The 21,947-nt window shown below is 37.5% G+C and overlaps 1 protein-coding gene across 4 annotated transcripts in view; it reads left to right on the top strand.

Moving 5' to 3' along the window:
* The window catches only part of Syn1 (Syntrophin-like 1), a 449,556-nt gene that overhangs the window by 366,434 nt on the left and 61,175 nt on the right, over positions 1-21,947 (top strand). For all 4 annotated transcript variants that reach the window (XR_014129212.1, XM_081746459.1, XM_081746458.1 and 1 more), the window contains one exon: positions 21,002-21,153. Coding sequence is in view for 3 of the 4 variants with exons in the window: in XM_081746459.1 (XP_081602585.1) it covers positions 21,002-21,153 (152 nt within the window). In the remaining variant the exon portion in view is untranslated. The remainder of the gene's footprint in view (positions 1-21,001; positions 21,154-21,947) is intronic.

Here is a 21,947-nt window from a genome sequence, read left to right as displayed (position 1 = left end):
AAGCTGACGTCTGACAGATAACTGCACGTGCTGTAAACAAAATTAATGACTCGAAACAAGTTCGACTCGGTGGTACAATATGAAGTTGGCCAGACGTACACGTGACCTAGACACGGAATGACACAGAGGCCACGAAATTACTTCGTATACACGGAAAACCGTGCGTTTGCGAACATAACTCGAGCAATCCTGATTCTCTCCTTCTGTGTTCTCACGAAATTTATCGTTTTCTTTCTCTATTATTGCGTGCTTGTGTATCAAAGAATTACACTGAAAGGTTACTGCAAGGGCTATCAGAGTATAAGCGCGGGAAAATCTCTGAAAAGAAAAGCTTCCTATTTTTTCTATGAGAAAAGTCGAAGCAAGCTGTACTCCTAAAAACTTGTCGCATAGAATGTGAGTGATGCCGCGGAGTCCGAACTCTTTTCTTTCTGTATAGTCCTGTGTTCAAAACTGCTGTATTATTTTTGTGTGGCAAAACAAATGAATGGTGTTTGAAATATTCAAGACATGATATCTTGATTATAAGAAATAATGTCACATCGAGAATCAATGCCGTAAATACTGGAACTCGATTGTTGGACGTGATTAGCCCGCTGTTGTGTAATAATGTAGACCAAATATAATTTCGACTGCTTTCCGGTCACTGAGTCTGAGAAACGAGACCCAGATGCGGACAAGAATTATTACCCATACCATCACTGCGTTTGAGAAGATGAGTATTTGAGGGAGTTTACAATTGATTCTTTCTTTGGAAAAAAAAGGCCAGCTTAATTTATGAACTGAAAATCAGGGATTAGAGTAATTGTAAAGGGATGAAAAACTTAGTTTAATTAAAACATTTTCTTCTGAAACAAATTCCCCTATTCACATTAGAATATTGTAATCTGTTTTTGTATCCGTACCAGTGGCACTGTGTAAAAAAGAAAGCAACCGAAAAAAAAAACCAAATCTAGGTGACTACCCTTCTTAACGCCCAGTGTACATTAGATGTTATTTATTATTTATTTATACATATTTATGGGCATTGCGGGCATTTATACCCTTAAACCCCTCACGTATGACGGATGATTTCTTGGCGAGCACTATATCCAGGGAAGGGGAAAGGAAGGAAGTGGGCTTTGCCTGGTGTGAATGAGGAAAACCTTTAATCGCGATGATTGGCTTGAAAAAGCTGTTATACCTTTCAGATCGAATCCTCACCGGGATTCGAACCCGGTATCGTTCACACTAAAAGCGAAATGAAATCTTTAAATTTTACGCCCCACGGTTAGGCCGGTTAGGCTAAAGGAGACGATGATGATGAGAGATGAATGAAATGGTGGGATAAAGAAAGTGGGAGGAAACGGGAGAACCACGAGATAACCCACGAGCCCGGTGTTTGTCCAGCACAAATTCCACTCGAACCAGGGACCCCAAACACCGGAGGTAACGCTCTACCACTGAGCCACCGCGCCCCCTCACACACTAAAAGCGAGAGCGTTATCATTACGATATGTGGGGACCCTGTTTTACATTGGAATTAGCGGTGATCGCTGCTTAATTATAAAATTTCTTTTGTGTCTGCGATTGACACTGATAAAAGACATCATTTTCACTAAACCTTTTCGAGATGAGACAAACTCAACTATCATCGTATTGGGAACCCCAGCAGTTTCGGCTTCGCTTACAATTTGGGAAATGTAATACAGATATGTCAAATTAATATAAATAAGAATGGAGAAAAATATAAACCAAAAAAAAAAAAAAATCAAGTCGCATTGCTATGGTGTGCTTTGATGTAGAATATTTTGCATATAGATACAGTTTTATAGGTAAAACTGAAAAACTTGCTAGTGTCTCTTCTTGGAGTGGTTATTCTGTAAAACGCATTTCCCCAACTGCTTGAGTGAGTAGCCTGAAGAAATTTACATTCTTAGATGAGTTCGCCTTCCCCTGTGTCCTTTAGCCAGAACCTGAAGAACGTATTGATCTGATGACATTAGGAGTGACTTTCTGTCTTCGGGCGTTGCAAAGAAGCCGTGGAGGAACTTTCGTGGATCAAATACGTTTGATATTGGACATTAGGAGTGTGCGAAAGAGAAAAAAAGAAAAAAAAATGGAGATTGATGTATTTGTCTTGAATTGCAAAGTTAAATCATCCATTAAAAAAAAAAAAGAATAAGAAAAAGAAAGAAAATGTTGCCTGTATTTTTCAAATGAAATTTGTAATCTTGTGTATTTCGTCAGGAAAAATTTTGTCTGGCTCTGTGAGGTTGGGAGATCTCCCTCTTGTGTTCGTGAAAACTCGCCTTTTATAAAATAGCCCATACTATACCTAATTAACCGACGCGCAATAAATTACCCGTCCAGGACTTGACAAGTCATTTTGCCTGTAATTACGTAAAGACTGCCCAACTAGCATTTCCCTCAATCTCTCTTTCTCTCTCTCCCTTCCCAGCTCATTATTTGATGATGGCTGAAGCCAAGGGGGTAGATTCTTGGCAGTAAAAAGCCATGAATGCCTCATTCGTTTTCTCAGTATCACGTTTCACAGATCGAGCGTAACAAATGTCAAGTACTTGGGAAGTTTCTTTAATATATTTACGTCTAACATACATGTAGCTATTTAAGACTCTACACTACATCTAAGTGAATTGTCCTTATTTCTTTTTTCCATTACTACATTTTTTAAATGTGATGTGTGAAAAAACTTCTCTAGATAATCGGTAAAGTCTCGAGAAAATCCACGAATACGATTATTTCCACCTGTTATGCGAAAAGTGCATGGTTTGATCCCAGAAGTTTCTAAGAGTTTGCGGTTAAGCTAATGCCCGTGGTCACAATATCCCTAGTACAGTATTAAGAATATCTTTTGCCATTTTCAATAGTGCAGCGATTCCCGACAGGTGAATCGCGCAGCCGTATGGGAGGGGGGTCTTGCGAAATTTTAGAATTTAAAAAATAAATGTTAGGTTCTACGGATGGTTGTAAAGTGAGTACCTATTTGTAACAATGGATATTTCAAAAAGTAAACAACCTATCACAGTATTATTTTCTTTGAATACATTAGTAGGGTGTACCACTTGGTTATTAAGTTACATTTCAACGTATGCACCTGCATTTTCCACACATTTTTGCGATATTTTAGGAATCCACGGCTCAAATGGAACTTTGTAAACATTTCACGAATTTTTTTGTTCAAGACAGTTAATAGCCCTTGGTTTTAACTTATGCACTTGTTTCTTAGCCCAACCCCAACGGAAGAAATCGTATGGAGTTAAATCAGGGCTGCGTGCCGGACATTCTGTCGGTCTCTGGCGGCCATCTGTCAGGGAAATTTTCATCAAACCATGCTCTCACTGGAATTGCGTAGTGTGGCGGAGCTCCATCTTGCATGAACAGCAATTCCTTTCCATTTTTCCATTCTTGAATCACAGGTCATACATACGTTCGAAGCATTTCCAAATATCGTTCATCATTCATGATGTTGCGTAGCACGTATAAACCAATGAATCGGGTAGACGTCATTCTACACCAGACGGTTACCTTTGGTCTTGTTTGCATTTTTCCATTGTTACATTTGATGACAGTTTTTTTTTTATTATTATTATTATTGTCGTCTTAGGATTAAGCGTTACATTCCTACCTCGCTCTTGCCTCCAAGATCTCTGCACTTGCACCATCGACCTCCAAACTTCATACCTGGCGGCAATCTTAACTCTGTCTTTACGCTGTATACACCAGCCATTCTGCGTTTTTCACTGGATCAACTTCTGAAATCATTGGTATACCTCACATTATTAAACAGTATTACACGCTGGCTAGGGCTGATGCTAGTTTCTAGGATAATCTAAATTAAAAATAAGTATTGCATTTACTGCCACCCTATAGACAGTATGCGACACATTTTAATATTAATAATAAATTAAAATCAATTTTGGAACCCTTGAGTTCAATGTATATTAATCAGTAGCACGTTACCTAACCTAAGTGTGTTCCGATGCCGTGGATAATGTGTCGGCAATCAAAAGAAAGGTGTAAATCAGTGCGATTTTACCTGATTTTGGAGTGGTTCAAGATAAACTTTTGTTGCAGGGAACTATTCGAATGCAGTGTTTCTTTCAGAAATAATGTTCGGGGGCCACACTTAATATTCCGGGGGGCACTGCTGATACTATTTTCTTATTATATTATAAACGTATTGTTTTGGTCTGCTCCAAGGGGCACTGCCTCCCAAAAATACAGATCTGAAAAAAAACACTGCCCGAATCAATATGTAGAGAACTTTGATGTACGTTGGGAATGAGGCTACAAGGCTACAGGCACAATGTTGAGTTGAGCGAATTGACTAAAAATAACACTAGATGAAATATCCTTACAAGACCAAAAATAAATACATAAATTACTCGAGAGATATTTGTTGCATTATACTTCCAATTCCACATGTGCGTTTTCTTTACTAGTTAAAGTCCACTTCATTCTCACATGATCATATTAACATAATTAGAGGTAAAGATTAGAGGTAATTCCTAGAATACCTGATCCGTTTTGATCTGATTGTAATCCAACTTAATTTATTTGCACAGAGTCTCTCCTGACAACAAATATTCAATATAAAGACATGTGCAATTATTTTGTAACACTTGTGCCCGTAATCCCATTCCCAATAGTGTGAAAAGCTGGGAATGATGATATTGTGTTGTATATTGTAATTTACGACCTTAATTCTGTCTATTATTAGGCTAAAACTAGGAGAAAAAACCGAGACACGCTATAAGAATTTACAGTATATTAATACGTTATGCAGTTGCTTTTTGCTGAAATATCAGAAGAAAGAATCGGGACGTCTAGGAGCCCTTGTTAAAAGAGACCCCTGCACAGATTCTTTTATTAAAACGGAAAGTAATAAATTTATGCTTCTAGGTAGTTTAAATATTGGTTTTGTATAGTTTGGAAGTAAAGTGTAGTTTCGTAATCTGAAATAAAACTTACTTGTTTCCCTTTACCTCCATGTTTCCACCAATCCTACCACCATTCTTTAATAGTTTTTTTTAAATATCTTTTGCACTTTGTACGGTTCTCCCCTACAGACTAAAGTATTTTTTTTCTTGTCTAGTTTTATGCAAGATAACCATATGTGACTCTAAATGGGGAAGATTGAATCATTATAAAATTACATTTTTTTAAATCTTCTTTTTCCTGACAATTATCGAATAGGTAATTTAATTCTGTCATTGTAAATTGTTATCGGAATAGTTTTTTTTTAGTTTCGTCCGTAGTTTATCTTGTTTAACGTCTACCCTATCATTTTTACCTCTGTGGTAATTTGTCTTGCGAGTGTTGCTTTGTATGTCGCTCACGTTCTGCTGTTTTAGCTCGCCGTCTTCTGCACGTTCCCCCGTCTGCGACGGCTGGAATTAATCCACCACGTTGCGGTACATGGGTCATTAATGTTCCTCCTCACTCGGCTCGCATGAGATTTTTGCTGTTATACTTGATATAGTCTGTTTTCAGTTTTTTTCTTTGGTGCCAATAACTTACTGGGCATTTTCTGACCACCTTTTTGTTTCTTGTTACTGGGATTATGTAAAAACACTATTTCTAATAATAAACCTTATTACGAATTATTGATTTATTTACATTTTACATTATAGGTATACAGTGGCGTATTTACGATTTTGTTTCGGGAGGGGCTTTGCTAACTTTCGGGGGGGCTTTGCCTGGAAATGTGAAAATTCTGCAAGATAGTTCATTTACTATACTAAGTAAGATTTCGGGGGGGGGCTTAAGCCCGGAAGCCACCCCCCTAAATACGCCACTGTAGGTATATTAGATGTGTTAGAAAACTAATGAGACTGATTTACTGTTAACGATGAATTGTATTATTTTTAAAAAATGAAGGTTATCCTCTTCAAAGCAGAGGTGTTCATCCTCGAGAGGGCAGTCCTCTCGAGGGCATCCTCATCCTCAAATTCCCTCGCCCACAATGACGCGAGGGCAAGGACAAAACATGAGGGCGAGGGTGCGCGAGGGCGAGGCAAAACATGAGGGCAAGGGCGATCGAGATTGGCGGTCAATTCCCTTCGCGATGGCGAGGGTGAACGAGGGCATTGGCCAACTGTCACTGCGAGGGCGAGGATAAGTTTCCAGCACAAATATGAGGACCAACTGCCACTGTGAGGGTGCACGAGGGCAGAACAAGTTTCCAGCACGAGGGCGATGGACAACTATTTTCACGAGGCGAGGTCATCGAGGGGAGGGCCAACTGCCACTACGAGGGCGAGGGTGAATGAGGTTGAAGTAAAATGAGCACTTATGCTTCAAAGTAGCCCTCTTGAGCAGCTACACAGCGGTGGAGGCCTTGTGTCTGTTCTCCCAAAATGACACCCTTTCAAGTGATTTTTAAGCAAGAAAAGTAAAAAGAATTTATACTGACTGAGATTCAGCAAATAGGGGGCCTGAGGAGCACAGAAATGCTTTTTTCTGCCGAAAATTCATTGATAGATATACTCTGTGACATGGTGCGTTGTCGAAGTGTAGCATACAAGTACGTACCTTGCGTGGTTCATACATGTCACCTTTTTTCTGAGTCTTTCAAAGACTTCCCGAAAAGTAAAAGTTTGATTGACAATTTATCCTAATTTCACAAATTCCTTCTGGACGATTTTTCGACTGTCAGAAAAAGATAAGCATTAATTTAATTTTTGATTTGCTAATTCTCACTTTTTGCAGTTTGTCACTCCCGACCGGGATTGTATTTTAAAAAAATCATGATTAACTACCTGTGATAACGCGACTAAAAAGCTCTCAAGGCGGTCCAGATCAAGACACATGTTCCTCCGATTAGCCTTCTGCTTAGTTGTGAGGTTATTTGTAACCATCTCGACTTCGCCTTTTTCTCATGTTAAAATTCTTCGTTCAAATTTGATGAACAGGAAACACACACAAACTTAACTTACTACTAATCACTCTCATTGTCAATTGACAGTCTGACCCAGGGTTGCCAACCGCCCCGAATCTGTCGGAATTGTACCGATTTTTTACTTATTTGTCCCGCGTCCCGACCGGACACTCGTCGGGACGCATATTGTCCCGATTTATCGATTTTAAAAGTTAATTAATATTTTACTGGGCCATTTTTACAAAGGAATACTTATTCTTTTCACACACAGCTTTATGTATAGAATCAATTTAACAAATGTTTTAATTTGACTCGTGAAAAAATATTAGCAACCCGTCTTTAATTTATAGTTATTTCCTAATTGTTTTGAGTTGATAATCCAGCCGATTATGATGATAGTATCCATGCAGCACTAAATATATTGTTTTGGCAACCTCTACATAAAAACGACTGCTACAGTAGCGCTCACTTCAGTGAATAGCCACCACACTGACTATACTGGGTGCCGGCCGTCCCGATAATTCAAAAAAATTTCCCCGTGTAAAAGTTGAGTTGTTTTTAGTTTAGCGTCCCTTTCAGCAGCGAGGCTATATGAGACGTGGACCTACTGATTAACGTGGAATCCGAACCACATTAGCTCCTGCCGGGAATCGAACCCGGGTCTCCGACCCGTGTAAAAGAGCCCGAAAAGTGACAAAATTACCTTTGCTGAACTACCTACAATATTTCATTGCCTAAGACATAATTTGTCCTCTAACTCAATTGACTGCAGCATTAAAATCTTACTACAACTATTTACTGACTCCAACATTGAAGGAAAAGAAACAATTGTCTCGTACCCATTTTTTCTTAAGAAAAGTTGGCAACCCTGGTCTAACCTCAAAAGAGACTTTCCACTTTTAGAAAGGACTGGTGCCATCTGAGCACTTGTGCTCTGAATCGGGAGTGTTCTCCATAAGTACTTTGTAACTTTTCATATATCACAGTAGCAGATTCTCCATGCTTTATACCAAATATGATGGCACAACATTGCTTACCAGTCCACTTTCGTGACACACCCAATGTTCGTTAGGTTTTTGTAAGAACATTTCCCTTGACTCAGAAAATGTTCCCTTTTCGTATCAAATTTTTCCTAGTTTGTTGAATGTCCGATTCCTATGACAAAAAATATGTGATAAAAGTAATTTAGCTATACTAAAGAAACTGCCAATCACATTTGTTTACTGTTTTTGCTTCTATTTGTCCTCCACTTGTTTAACAACAAAAATATATACATAAATAACCCCTATCCAACAATGCTTGCAAATCATGGTACTTTGAACAGACACACTACATACATACAAAAACTATTGCTCTTGTATTGGTTTATTTTTGAAGAACAAAGAAAAATTAAGAATTTATATTGATCAATCAGTCGGTGCAAGAATTTCCCTGGATTTTCACGTTTTATCGAAAAAATTCCCCTTTTCCCTTTTCGCTAAATTTATTTATGGAATTTTCCTGGGTTAGGGAAATTTCCCTCAAACTTCGAACACTGGACACACCTCACAAACAGAATTTCACTTCAGATTCTTAACAATCGTGTAGCAACTAGAGCAAGTTCAAACTTGTGCTGCGACAACGGCAACAGTTAACTTCACTAGGAATGGCCAGAACCGGTTCCTGATGGAACCGGTTTTTGGGTCTGAACGAATCCTGTTCTAGAAGATTTGGTTCCGGAACCGTTTTTTCGGATCCAGGTCTGGAACAGGTTTTTTGGAACCAGGTCTGGAACCGGTTCTTCGGATCCAGATCTGGAACCGGTTCCCAAGATCCGGTTCTGGAACCGGGTTTTCGGGTCCAGTCTGGCACCGGTTCCTAAGATTCGGTTCTGGAACCGGGTTTTCGGATCCAGGTCTGAAACCGGCTCCTAAGATCCGGTTCTGGAACAGGGTTTTCGGATACAGGTCCGGAACCGGTTCTGAAAACCGGATCTCCCAGAACCGGTTCCCCCGACTCTACGAACTGTCTACACGAAGCTCAATGTTAAAATTCCACTCAACTCTAATTACAAATGATCGAAGCCAGTAATTTGTTAAAGGAGTTATTACTTATGAGACGTTTTTTCCTGAGTAATCATATTTATTATTATTATTATTATTATTATTATTATTATTATTATTATTATTATTATTATTATTATTATTATTATTATTATTATTATTATTATTATTACTGAACTTCCAAATTCTTTTCGTCTTACTAATTAAGTTTTTTTCCCATGCAACCCTCTAAAATTGTTGTGTCCCTAGGCTCGGGCCTAGTGCTAAATCCGGCCGTGGTAATGGCTATATACCATTTTATAACTATCAAAATCGTTACGAAAATCATGTTAAATCCATGATGATAGCTCATAACAACTATCTAATAAATAAATAAATAAATGTGCTTTGTGCCCTTACGTAGCACTGGTCTAGTCATAGAACAGTTGCTGCTAACATAACAGTATACAGTAGATTCTCGACTCTCCGACTACTATCTAGCCGACTTAAAAAAAAAAGAATAAAATAAGGAATATTTCTTGAACTATGTATTCGACTTTTGAGGTTTTTATAAAAATGCGAATTTGTGTAGAGAGAAAATCAGTTATCTACCAAAGAAACTGCTTTCGATTAAATGCTACTGATTTTAGAGCCAGTAGTGGTTGAATTGCTTTTGGAAACGTAACAACATTACTTTTAACGTCCTTCGTAGACAATCAGCTTGTGCACATTTTCAATGCGAGCCAGCCGAGAGTGGTTCTTTAGTCGAAAAAGGTGACCCGGGAGAATTGGTAAGAAATCAAAGAAAAGAATTACAGTGTTATTGTGTTGCAGTGCCAATGGCGAAGAGTGGAGACCTCTTGTTACAGGAACAGCTGCTCGCATCCGGGACTTCAACATAACAGTATTCAATTGGTGAACTTCCGTGAGGTTGTCAAAATGTGACTTAACCGGCGACTTGCAGTCTCTGGACAAAAGAATTATCCAGGCGGTTGCTTCAATACAAGAAAGAAATATTGCAGCTCTCATTAGAATAGCAAAAAATCAGTCTCCACCAATTTCAATCGTCTTGGATACATGGACCATGGAATGATGTTACGTACACTAGAGGTAATTAAGGATGTTTCAGCAAAGCTAGTTTTTACAGAAACCACTTGCAAGAGGATGAAAAAGATAGTAGAAGGACTTAGAATAATTATTTGCTCTTTCCAAACAATATCGCATTAAAATTTCCTTCGAAAATATCAATTTATCTTAGTTTACCAGGAGCACTACGTACGACGCATTAGAAAAGGATGACGTACCAATGCTGAGAGAACTTTCTTCCGATTCTGATAATGAAAAGGGAATAAAAACACATCTTTATACTATTCCTCACGAGAAAAGCTTGAAATTTGAACAATACGCCTTTGCTAACCACGAGTGCAAGTTAGTTTAAATGTTGTATGATGTTCGAAAATAAAACTGAGAATGTGTGGATACAAGATAGACTGAAAAAAAGGACAAATCTTATTACAGACTTTTTTCTACAAAATTGACTGAACCATAATGGACAACTCAACATGTACTTTACCTGTGTGTTTTCAAGTGTTTAGACACAAGTACTGCACTATCTTTATGTGCATATGCGTGTTTGTGCGTGCCTTGACAAACTGCATAGACTCTAGATAAAATTATTCTGATTTCTGTCACTACTTAGCTTTTACTATGCTAAACTTAGCAGATATGTAATACAGTATTATATGAAAATGTTTTGGCTTAAAAATTCGGTTGTAAATTTTGTTCTTAGCAACTTAATCTTAATTGTATTGACTATTCCACCTCAGAATACAATTCAAGTGTACAATTTTCTTCGTTAAGTTGAACAAATTTAGAGGAACTATAGGTATCCAACTTAAAGAGGTTTTACTGTATTTCAGTATGCAGATTTTCACCAGTTTCATTCCTCTTTTGTTACAGTTGTTGTTTAAATGATTCTTTATTTAGGATATTCTTTATTTCTAATATACTTTTATGTATTTAACAATAAGTATGAAAATAAAAATGTCTATGAAAATATGAATTACAGTAGGACGTCGATAATTCGAACGTCAAAAATCCGAACTCGGTTTCTAGAGGCTTTTTACAATTTGTCTTAGCGCTAGCGATAAACAAACAATAGGGTTGTCCGTCGTCGTTGTGTGAAGTCAGTGTTTTTACAAAAGCTCATTCATATGTAATTGTTTGTCATACATATTTTTATTTTCCCTTAGGCTTATACAAGTTAAAGTTTTAAGTGTGTTACAAGAACAGTGTAATTTAGTGTACGAGCAGGTTCTTCAGAAACATTAAATGTAAGTAGCCTTACGTACCGTATGGTAATTAATGTATGTACTATTTAACCATTGTGTCGATAAAAGAGCATACCGTACAGTATATTTAACCCGGGAACAGATACGCAAAACCACACACTTTAACACATAGTGGGGTGCTGTGGCACTCCAGACATGTTTGTTCATTGTTTTATAGTTTTCTGGAATAAACGTAATATATAAATGTAATAAATGAATGTAATGGCTTGTGAGAGAAAATATTTCACACCACCGCTTCCATATTATGCTTTACTTCTTCAAATACCCACTGAGGTGTAGTAGCACACCGCTATGTGCTCCCGAGTTAAGCCTAAGTGGATTTTCTTGGTCATTTTCGAAAATCCGAACAATTTGAAAATCCGAACTACCTATGGTTCCAATTACAAATTACTTTCACTACTAAATCCTAATTACGTTCCTCTTTTTTCACATCCCTTCGCGATCCCCTAGATTGAGAAACACCATGATAGATGATCATTCGATATAAATTTCCTGCAAATTCCGAGAAGAACGGGTGGCGAAAACAAAGGGTTTGATTGATAATTAAACTAATTAAATTCAATTACCAAATATTTTGCAATAGAGAAGGCTTAATAACGCCGACCCATTCATGCACTCACTAATAATAGACATAACATCAATAAATAGTGCTCTCGTCTTCGGTGCGAGCGGTCCCGGGTTTCATTCCCGGTGAGTGTAAACAGCTTTTTCAGTCCAGCCATCCTGAATGAGGTTTTCCTGGGTTTTCCTCATTCACACCAGCCAGATGCCGAGATGGTACCTAACATATAGGTCCCCGGCTGCTTCCTTCTCTTTCCCCGGATATTGTGCTCACCGTGGGACGTCATCCCTTAAAACGTGACAGGCTAACGTGGTCATCGATGCCGACAGCCCAGAAATATAAAATCCTAAATCCTTAATCAATAAATAGTATCATAACCGCATGTAGCTTTAGAGATACCTCTTTCAGCCGACATGTTTTCCATCTTCCTTTCTTGGGTATCTTGACATTTCGAAACATAATAGTGAAAAATGTTCTGATAGAGTTTCTAAGAAATAGTGATGATTATTATTTACGCAGTCACGTGTTTAGTTTAACGAAGTAAATTTAATATAAGAACAAGATTAATGTTCTTTCAATACGCACAAGCTCCAGGATAAGACAGATTGCCAATGCAGAGAGTAATAAGTAAGCTAATAGATCTTGTAAGAAAATACAGTTTCACAAAAATGAGATCAAGTTACAGATAGCTAACGTAGAAAAAGTGGTGGTAAACTGTCGTGCTTGTCATGGTAAAAGAATTGTTCGTTCTTTGTAGGGTTGTACGTATGCAACCTGAAACACAGTAGCACCGTTTGGGTTGTCTAACGAGAGGCCTTCTGATATACTCTATAAATTTTGAATCTCACTCATTTCTCTTTTGTTACAAATTTTGAAAATTCTAAATAGCCTACATTGTCTTTCCTGTAGTTATCTGGAAGTATGCCAAGCCAACAATGAGGATTAGTATTAAGGAGAAACCGACAAACAAATATTTAGCTTGATATGTGATACTATCTACGCAATTTAACAGAAACTGCGCCGAATATTAGAGGGTTAAAGAATGAGCTTTTTACGTAGTGTGAGTAGAACGAAACATTTCAGTTATAGGAAACTTTCCAAGCTTCTGGTAGGCACATAGTACAACAGACACAGTACAAAGGGGTGTTATTTCAATTTCCAATACAATCATTGATGCCTCACGTAGGTGCGATCAATGCTGAAGCGTTGAGGCTTAAATGTCTGTGCTTTCCAGAGATGGAATTATATTTTAGTGCACCTCCCTATATGGTGATATATAAATGTGAGGCTCTATTTTTCTGTCGTCGCTCTCTTTACCGGCGCGTCGTGCAAGATAATATGTGGAGCTTTCCCCTTCAGTAAGTGGGTCAATATATCTCTGCCGAGTAGTTCTTTTTTTTTCTTCTTCCTCTGCTGCTACTTCTATCAGCACCTCACATCATTGAGCAGAGCTGCGAGAGCTAATCCCCGGTGTTGATCAGGAGACAAAAGCAAAAGAAAGCCTCCTTAATGACGGCCTCGTTTAGTGACACATTGGAGCTCTCGTAAAACTGCCTGCCAACCACAGTCGCCTAAGCTTTCAACCACACTGCTAACCACTCTCAAATTATTTCACTTTATCTCCTGAGATTTCCCGCAGAAAAAGATGAATAACTGGTATTAGACCCGTAGACATTGCCTAAGTTACATTCTTAGATTCATATATTACAGTTGAGACATTGCGAGCATCCTACGGCTATATATTTAGTGCAAAATGAATAGGTAAGACACGATCACTGTACATGAGAGAGTATTAGTCTAAATACACGTAGTACAGGATGTCTGTAAAGTCCCGCGTCAGAGTGAAATCACAATTGCTTTCGTCTTTCTAATATTTATTTTCCTCCTATATTCTTCGCAGCTTTACTTCAAATCTTTCAGTATCCTATTGTTCCTAATTTTTTCTGTTCGGGTTCTTGTTTTTTTTTCTTTTGTTTCTTTGTCGTCGTCGTCTTGTAGTTTTCTTGAAGCCTAGATGCATAGCATTTGCTGTAATCCGTATCTTATAGCAACTATACTAAGGGACAGTGTTTATAATGTTCTAAGGTAACGCTCCTAGTTCCCTTAAACGCTGTTAGTGCACGAGAGGGCTGCGGTGTTGCCATACCTTTACACACATTCACGTCAGTTCATGCAAGAAAGAAGCGATTCACCATTCACTCGTCTGCTTAGCCACCCCCTTTTACCACATGACATTCCCTCGTCACTACCTTCGTTTCATTCGCCTAGTCCACACGCTATTGATTCTGTGATTAGAAATACTTAAGTGGTGACAGCCAATAAACTTTTACACTGCACCATCAAAATAGATAAATCAAATTGTACTATAAAAACTATAACTTGGAATTCAGTTTATCGTATCACTAAATATTAAACATATATATAACACAGGTATGCAATGCTCTGTTCTTTCAATTATTCTTCCATTTCCCGATGATAAACTAGAACATTGTATAACGTGGATTTACTAAATCATTATATTATTTCTTCCCTACCCCTGCACAGTGGTCCAGAAACCCTGAAAATGTAGCCAAAGTACGAAGATGTGGTTCCATGTCCATGAAACTTGACAGATAAAGGTTTGTGAGGTTGCTGAGTACGATTCTGATATCCAAATTAAAAACTTCAAAATGGCGGATGCAATATGGCGAACAGAAAAAAGAAAAAATCAAGCCATGGAGCTGAAATGGGGGTAAATAAAAGTTTTGGGGGTAGCTGAATACGATTCTGATATCCAAATTAAAAACTTCAAAATGGCGGATCCAATATGGCGGACAAAAAAGAACAAGCCATGGATCTGAAATTGGGTAAATAAAGGTTTTGAGGGTCGCTGAATACAAATCTGATATCCAAATGAACAAAATGCAAAATGGTGGATCCAATATGGCGGATTGTGGAAAAGTCACCAAATGTGTATAATAGTATGCAATATATACATCTTGGCATTCCCGACACAATACAATTACAGTATATATCTTGGAAACCGAATGCTTCAGAACTCGAACAACTTGGAATGCGAACGAAAAATTCTAGCAAATCGTGCTCCTGAATACGAACGCTGTCTTGCAATCCAAATGCACAGCAACTTTTCCCTGTGTCTGTGTGTACGATTTCCTTGCACTAAGATCGTTCTATTTGTGTTGTCGGAAGCTGTTGTGAAGGCATCTCGAGTGATTTTTGCTACTAATTTTGTGTGTTTTGTTTTTGTTCCTGTTTTGTGTTATATTTTAAATATAATAATTACTTAAAATATTCTCGACCATGGGCCTGAAAAGTTCATATGTATTCAAGTATTATCTGAATATTTTGTCTTAAAATTCAATGTATTTACTATTAAAATCAGTTTGAAAACTCGAGTTCGTGAAACTCAGGCACAAATTAATCCAATTGTATTGGAACTCAAATGTGATTCTCTAACGGATTAAGTTCATATTACAACGGATTAAGTTCAGTATACAGATTATACTGTACAAGAATTTAACACATATATCAATTGTTTCTTTCCTGGTGCCTTTATGAAACTTCCAACACTTCTATGCCATTCTAACTATCACTATAATAGATCTCTCTTCCATTTTTTTTAAAAACAATTTTTACTTTTTATGTATCTTTATTCATCCTCGTATTTTCTAAATTATTCTTCAGTTCTTCCAGGGCTTGGTTTTCCGTTATCTTCTTCCAAATGATTTTCAGGTCCTTAATTTTTTTAAACATTATTTCCACCATCTGAACCCGTTAGCTTCTGTCGACGTTGTAAATCACAGTACAGCACTTAGGGCACCAGGCAATATCATCATCTTGTGTCATAATTACACCTATATTACGTTACAACTGGATTTTTTTCTAGTACTAAACACCTTTAGCTTCAGTTGATGAGTACTTCAAATTATTTGCCTGTAGCCAAACTACCTCAATAAAAATTGTTGCAGAAGTACCTTAGGATTCTAAAACATACATTTTCGTAGAGATGCAAAAAAGTCGGCTGTTTTTTTTTTTTTTCACGTAAAAAGCCGGCTTTTTTGAAAAAAAAACGAGAATTTTGGAAATTTTGGCTTTTTTCATTTTCATAATTTTTCTATCTAAATAGCTTTCTTATAGTATATTCTATAGTTAGATAAGAATTCCATGACCTAAATACCATATTTCGCTCTAAAATTCACCAGCACGATGGATGGAGCACGTGTTTTACGATTTAAAGCTAACGTGAAGAATGTAGTATTTGAGGGCAATTTTAGAGGCTATTTAACTTTATTTTAACTTTTGAGTTATCGGCATTTTTTTTCTTCTCGGGATCATTTCAGTTTGTCATCCGTGTTTCATTTCTAAGAGCTTAGTAGGTACTCTAGCTTCTAGCGCAAAAGTTAAACTTATGTTTTTCTATATATCCGTCAAACCGTACTTCCACATTTCTGTTATACTGTAGCTGTGCAACGATTTAGCAATAATTTTCCGGATACAACCTTGAAAACTAATTTATACAAATAATCAGTAGCGGATTTAGAAAAGTACTTTCGGGGGAATTTCTCTGTTTCGTTTTCTAAAATGTCCTAATTTTATTTGGGAGCAGCTTGAAGTTTATGAGTACAGACATAACTAATATTTCGTTTCGTTTATATATTTAGCGATAATCTTCCGGATACAACCTCATTGAAGATCATTTTATACTGAGAATAAGTGGCGAATTTAGAAAAGTATTTTGGGAGTCTTTGTTCTTACTAATGTTTAGTTTTCCTAAACATTCGTAATTTTTATTTGACGGCAGCTTAAAGTTTATGAGTAAAGGCATAACTAATGGATATTTCGTTTGTTTTAGACATTCTATAACTTTGGGAAACAGACTTCAGTCCGAAAGACCGCCCCCCTAACCTTCGCAAAACCGTCACTGCTGGTAATTAGTAATAATGACGATTTAAAAACAGTAAGAAAGGAAGTCGGCCAACTCACAGTACACGCACTATTTCTACTTCACAGGTGGAATGAAGAAAAGCTTTGTCAGAATGATCGAATGCTGAGTTGAATCCCGGACTTCCCGATAGAAGCGCAAAAGCTCCACTCAGTCATGTTTGTTGTGCAGTTGTATTTACGAAAGTTAAAAATATTCCGTAGTCCTTTTTTTGGGGGGGGGGGGTGAGGAGAGTTCCATAATGATATGAAGGGTGTGAGCCAAGAACATGATAACTAACAAATTTTCAATTGCTGAGTTATGCAGCACCAGATAGACAGCAACGCATACCGCTTCGTTTAATCCTTCATGTATAGTCTTATGTGAAAAATTAGCTTTCCGACTTTCAAAATGGATTGTGCAGCAGAAAATATCTAATTTCTTAAAATAGTAAAATTGTGGGTTACCATGTTCTTGCCTCATACCCTTCATATGTTGAATCCCTCTTGTTAAAAATTCAGAAAACTTAAGGACTGAGTAAACCGTGATGGTGGTTATATAAAAGTGTAGAATTTCAAGAATATACAAAACCAAAAGCTCTAGATGTGCAGCCTTTAAGTGTATCACATAAATCTAAGTATTTTTCTCATGTTTTATTTTAATTTTATTTTGTTCCATAAAGAGAGTATGGAATATTTTGAAGTAAAAATACTACATAGAATTTTGCTAGTTATTTGTGTATTTTTTTAAAAATAAGTATTTACTTTTAGGGTTGGCTGGTTTACACCAGCTGTTTTTTTTTATTTTTTAAATAAACAACTTGTTTAAACCAAAAAAAAGAAGAAGAAAGAAAGAAAAATGCGAATCGTGTGAACTTCATGGTGACGTTTCCCCACATCAAACCATCTGCATTAGTTTTATTTCCTTTTCACCTTTTAATCAAGGCGTCCCATGTTCAATTCTCGGTCGAACCACAACCCTTCTTTCATGCGTAAATAAAGTAGCGGTTCGGATGTCACTTTAAGGGAAAGTCTTCTTCTTGATAACCTCGGTATTACGTAAGGATGTTAAGCCTGAACATACGAAACGAAACCAAATTGTATATTTCTGCATGCCTGAACGCCTGTTGTTTTATAAAGAAGCCAAGGTTACTTAAATATATTGATAGAAATTGGCAAAATTTATCGATTGCCTACGTAGCTTCCAACATTAGCTTAGATTGGACTTTCAATGATATGTACGTACTAAATTTGTAATTTAATACTTCAGTTTTAACGTACTGATTATGATATGTTGACCTTTAAATTTTACATGCAAAGCAATAACAGGATTTTTCCGTTATTGTTTTACATTTAGAGTAATGACGAGATTTTCCCGATGGCTAGGGCGGGAGTTTCTCAATTTAAGAAATTTACTGACCGGACTTATTTAAGCTTATGTGACCTCTTCCAGCACAACCCCATTGTTGCATAATGACACCAAGGTGAAACAAACTTATTTCTGTCAATATGTAATATAAATACATAAAGTAAAATATCTAAACCCAAAAAAGCCTGGTTTAAACCAAAAAAACCTAGTTTAAACTCCCCCCAATAAACGGGGTTTTGCCATTTTCAAAAACAACCACGGTTCTTGCCAACCCAGCTTACTTTTGTATGTAGGAGGTTAAAAAAAATCTTATTATATACATTGGTTAATCCTTTGGAATTCATAATGTAAATATGTTGAGAAGCAAAACTGTTTGAAATATCTTTTCGAAATTCATGGATTATTTTCGAGGTTTTATATCATTATCGACATCAACCACTAATTAAATGACTTTTTGTGTTATAGAGAAGCGAAACAAAATCTCGTTTATCAATTTAAAGCAGAATTTTGTAAAAAGCCCAAAATTTCCCAAGCAAAAAAGCGAAGCAGAAAAAACCGAGCTGTTTTTCCAAAAATGCCGTTTTTTTCCCGAGCCCTTGCATCTCTACATTTTCGGATAGCGCACATACTAGTTCTTAAGTGAAGTCTTGACCCAACTACGATAGGTCCCATAGTTTTAGAGCTGTGGGCCTTTAAAAATCATTTTTTCAATTTTTCGGCAGCCTATAACTCCAAAAGGAAGCATTTGTGCACCCAGGTTGGTCTATACTTTTATGTCTTATCTTGGTGTCAGGAATCACCTCCCAAACGTTGTCGGTGTTGTTTTGAAACACCCTATATATAATGATTACTAATTCTATTTCTAGCATTTCCATCAAATCAAGACATAATTTGGCTCCACTTGCCATTTATTCTAGGACTACAACTACATTAGCCGTGTTTACAGTACTATTTGGTATGATGGTAATTATACCAAGCAACACCAATTAAGGAAATTAGCTAAGATAATGAAGAAACAGAGTGTGTTGTTGCCACGTAACAATGCAAATAGAACATTGCCGGATTGGTTTGTGCTTTAATAGACGTATTTTCTGAATAAAGAGTCGCATGGTGGCAAGGTGGTAAGGCATCTAAAATGGTTGCCTAGGAGACGAGATAGAATTTGTGCTACATTATACGAGACGAGACAGAGCCCTTATCATACCAGATACACCTTCCGAGACGAAACATCACTTTCACGATACTTTTCCTATGCAAGGCAATTTCAATCTCGTAGACTACCCTAGTAGCAAAGGTTTTTTTTTTTTTTTTTTTTTTTTTTTGCTTCCAATGCTACTCAGGGATTCACTCAGTCTGTGAAGTGGGTACCTAGGGACTCATGGGAGTAAATACTGATTACATCACCTCCTGTACATGCCATGCTTAGAGCACTTATTTTCACGTGATTATCCTGCGACGTCACAGTTTCATGCTCCTCTTCCTCAGTAAATCACACAAAGAGAGTAAAGAATAGAGAGAAAACGTGGCCCTAAGAAAAAGCCGTGGTGTCATGCAAACGTGCAAAATGTCTAACGTAGTCGGTGGTTTTACAGATATGTTACTCATGGATTCAGAACTACACGTACACTGCCATACTTCTCCTGTTCTTCTTCCTCATGCCCCCCCCTTTCCTTTGCTCTAGTACAGCGTTCCTCAATCTTTTTTGCTTTGCGACACACCAAAGTACGTTTCAAACTTTCGCGACACTCCTGCATGTGATTTTTTTTTTTTTTTTTTTTTTTTTGTGAGATGCAAAAATCGTGTTATTCAAATTACTTTACTGTGTCCAGTGTTTCTTTCCAAAGAAAAATGAACAGCGTTAAAAGCAAACTTTACAGCTTTAAACTTGTAAGACAAGTGTGAAACCAAGCTGATTGGCGATAAATTTTTATTTTCTCCTAAAGATAATTTCTTTGCGGAAGATCTTAAAAGACATTAAAAATCTCGCGACACACCTCATATGTATTGGCGACACGCCAATGTATCGCTTCACAGCGGTTGAGAAACACTGCTCTAGTGTTTTTTTCTATTTATCTGAGCACCCTCCTGTGTGATACATTGTCCAATTGGAAATGCCTATTCTAGAGTGTGAATGTTCACTACCTCTACTCAGAAGCCCTGTCCCCACACTTAACTTGGGGATACAGTGCATGGGTCTCTGGTTCGATTCCCGGTCAAGTAACTTTGTGGTAGTGCTCTCAAACGGGTCGGGTTACGGGTCGGGTCGGGTCAGGTCAACTCGGGTCGGGTCAGTCGGGTCAGCTCAGGTCGGGTTAGGCTAATCGGGTCGGGTTGTCGGGTCGGGTCAATCGGGTCAGCTCGGGTCGGGTTGTCGGGTCGGGTCAACCGGGTCAGCTCGGGTTGCGTTATCGGGTCAGGTCAATCAGATCGGATCACGGTTCGGGTCAGTCGGGTTGGGTCGGGTCATCGGGTCGGGTCACGGGTCGGGTCGGGTCGGTCTTCAACCCGACCCGACCCGTTGAGAGCACTACTTTGTGGTGGACAACATAGTGTTCTTGTGTTTCCTCGGCCTACTTCCGTGTTATTCTATATTCTCATTCCACTAATTTTTCCATCAACATTCACTAGCATAATCATCCATTTCTCTTAACCTAAAGGGTATACTCGCGGGACGTTAAATTGCAAGATTTCTTTTCCCTACAGTTATTTTTTATGCCCTAACTAAAGCAACATCGAAATGCGCTAGAAGCATTTAAAGTTAACTTCTAGTGCCATCTACAAAAATCTCGATCGTCTTAGAGTAAAAAATAAGCCTTCAATTGATACGTTTTTCTCTTTTTATTAATGGTGTTGATAGGGAACAGTTATTAATAGTTGTTCCGTCGTTTCTTGTAGGATGGGGAAGTGAACTCGGAAAGTGAAGAAGAACGATGGCAATCCATCTTCGCAGCTGTAACAGATCGAGAACTCCGCCTCTATAGCTCAGCGCCTTGGAGCGTCGAAGCGTGGTTGTCTCCCAGAGAAAGCTGTCCACTTCTTTCTACCAGGTAAGAAAATTATTACTCCTTATTTTAGTAATATTTCAGATTTCTAATACATTGTGTGTGTGTGTTCTTTCTTTTCATATATCATGAAATATGGATACATAGAAAACAATGAAAAATATTTAATTTTAACGTTTCCGAGTATTTCATAATATGCGATTCTCAACCTGTAGGTCGTGAGTTTTTGGTGGACTGCGAAACTTTTGTCTCAGGTTCAACGATTTTTATCAGACTCATCGATGCTCACTTTTGAATTTTCGGAGCTCAGTAACTGACTCATACAATCATATGTAATATGTGTGTGAATGAAATCAGTGATGACTCGGGTCACCAGGTCACATGCTTACAAATTTTGTCCTGGTCATTCGGTTCTGGTTTACCCGGAAACAAAGAGATCTAGTCTTACCAGGTGACCAAAGCAGACTCGGAGACCGTGTAGCTGCTGAAGTACCAGATCTAGTGCATTAAAGAATAATTTTATAGTGGATTAATGAAGTTGGGGGCAAGTTATTTAATTCCAGTGTGAGATGTCTTAATCGAGATACCATGTATCTCGTATATTAGATGTTAGCTCATTACATTTTGACGTCATTCGTACGAAAAAAGTAGTTTTTCTTTTCAGTGATTGTCACGGGTGTATACTCTGATCTACTTGCAGTTTTCTTTTAGTTCAGTGCTTTACCACATACAGACGCATACAAAGGAGAGAGAAAATTTTAGATTTAGTAATAATAGAGAAAAGAAAGAATTTTGTTTGTTAGAATTACTTTGTATATTCTCCATGTGTATGATCATAT

Source organism: Thermobia domestica, chromosome 18 (assembly GCF_964235325.1).
Source record: "Thermobia domestica chromosome 18, izTheDome1.hap1.1, whole genome shotgun sequence".
Lineage (NCBI taxonomy): Eukaryota > Metazoa > Arthropoda > Insecta > Zygentoma > Lepismatidae > Thermobia > Thermobia domestica.
Note: the sequence above shows the minus strand (reverse complement) of the source record. Positions and strands in the feature narration are given on the sequence as shown.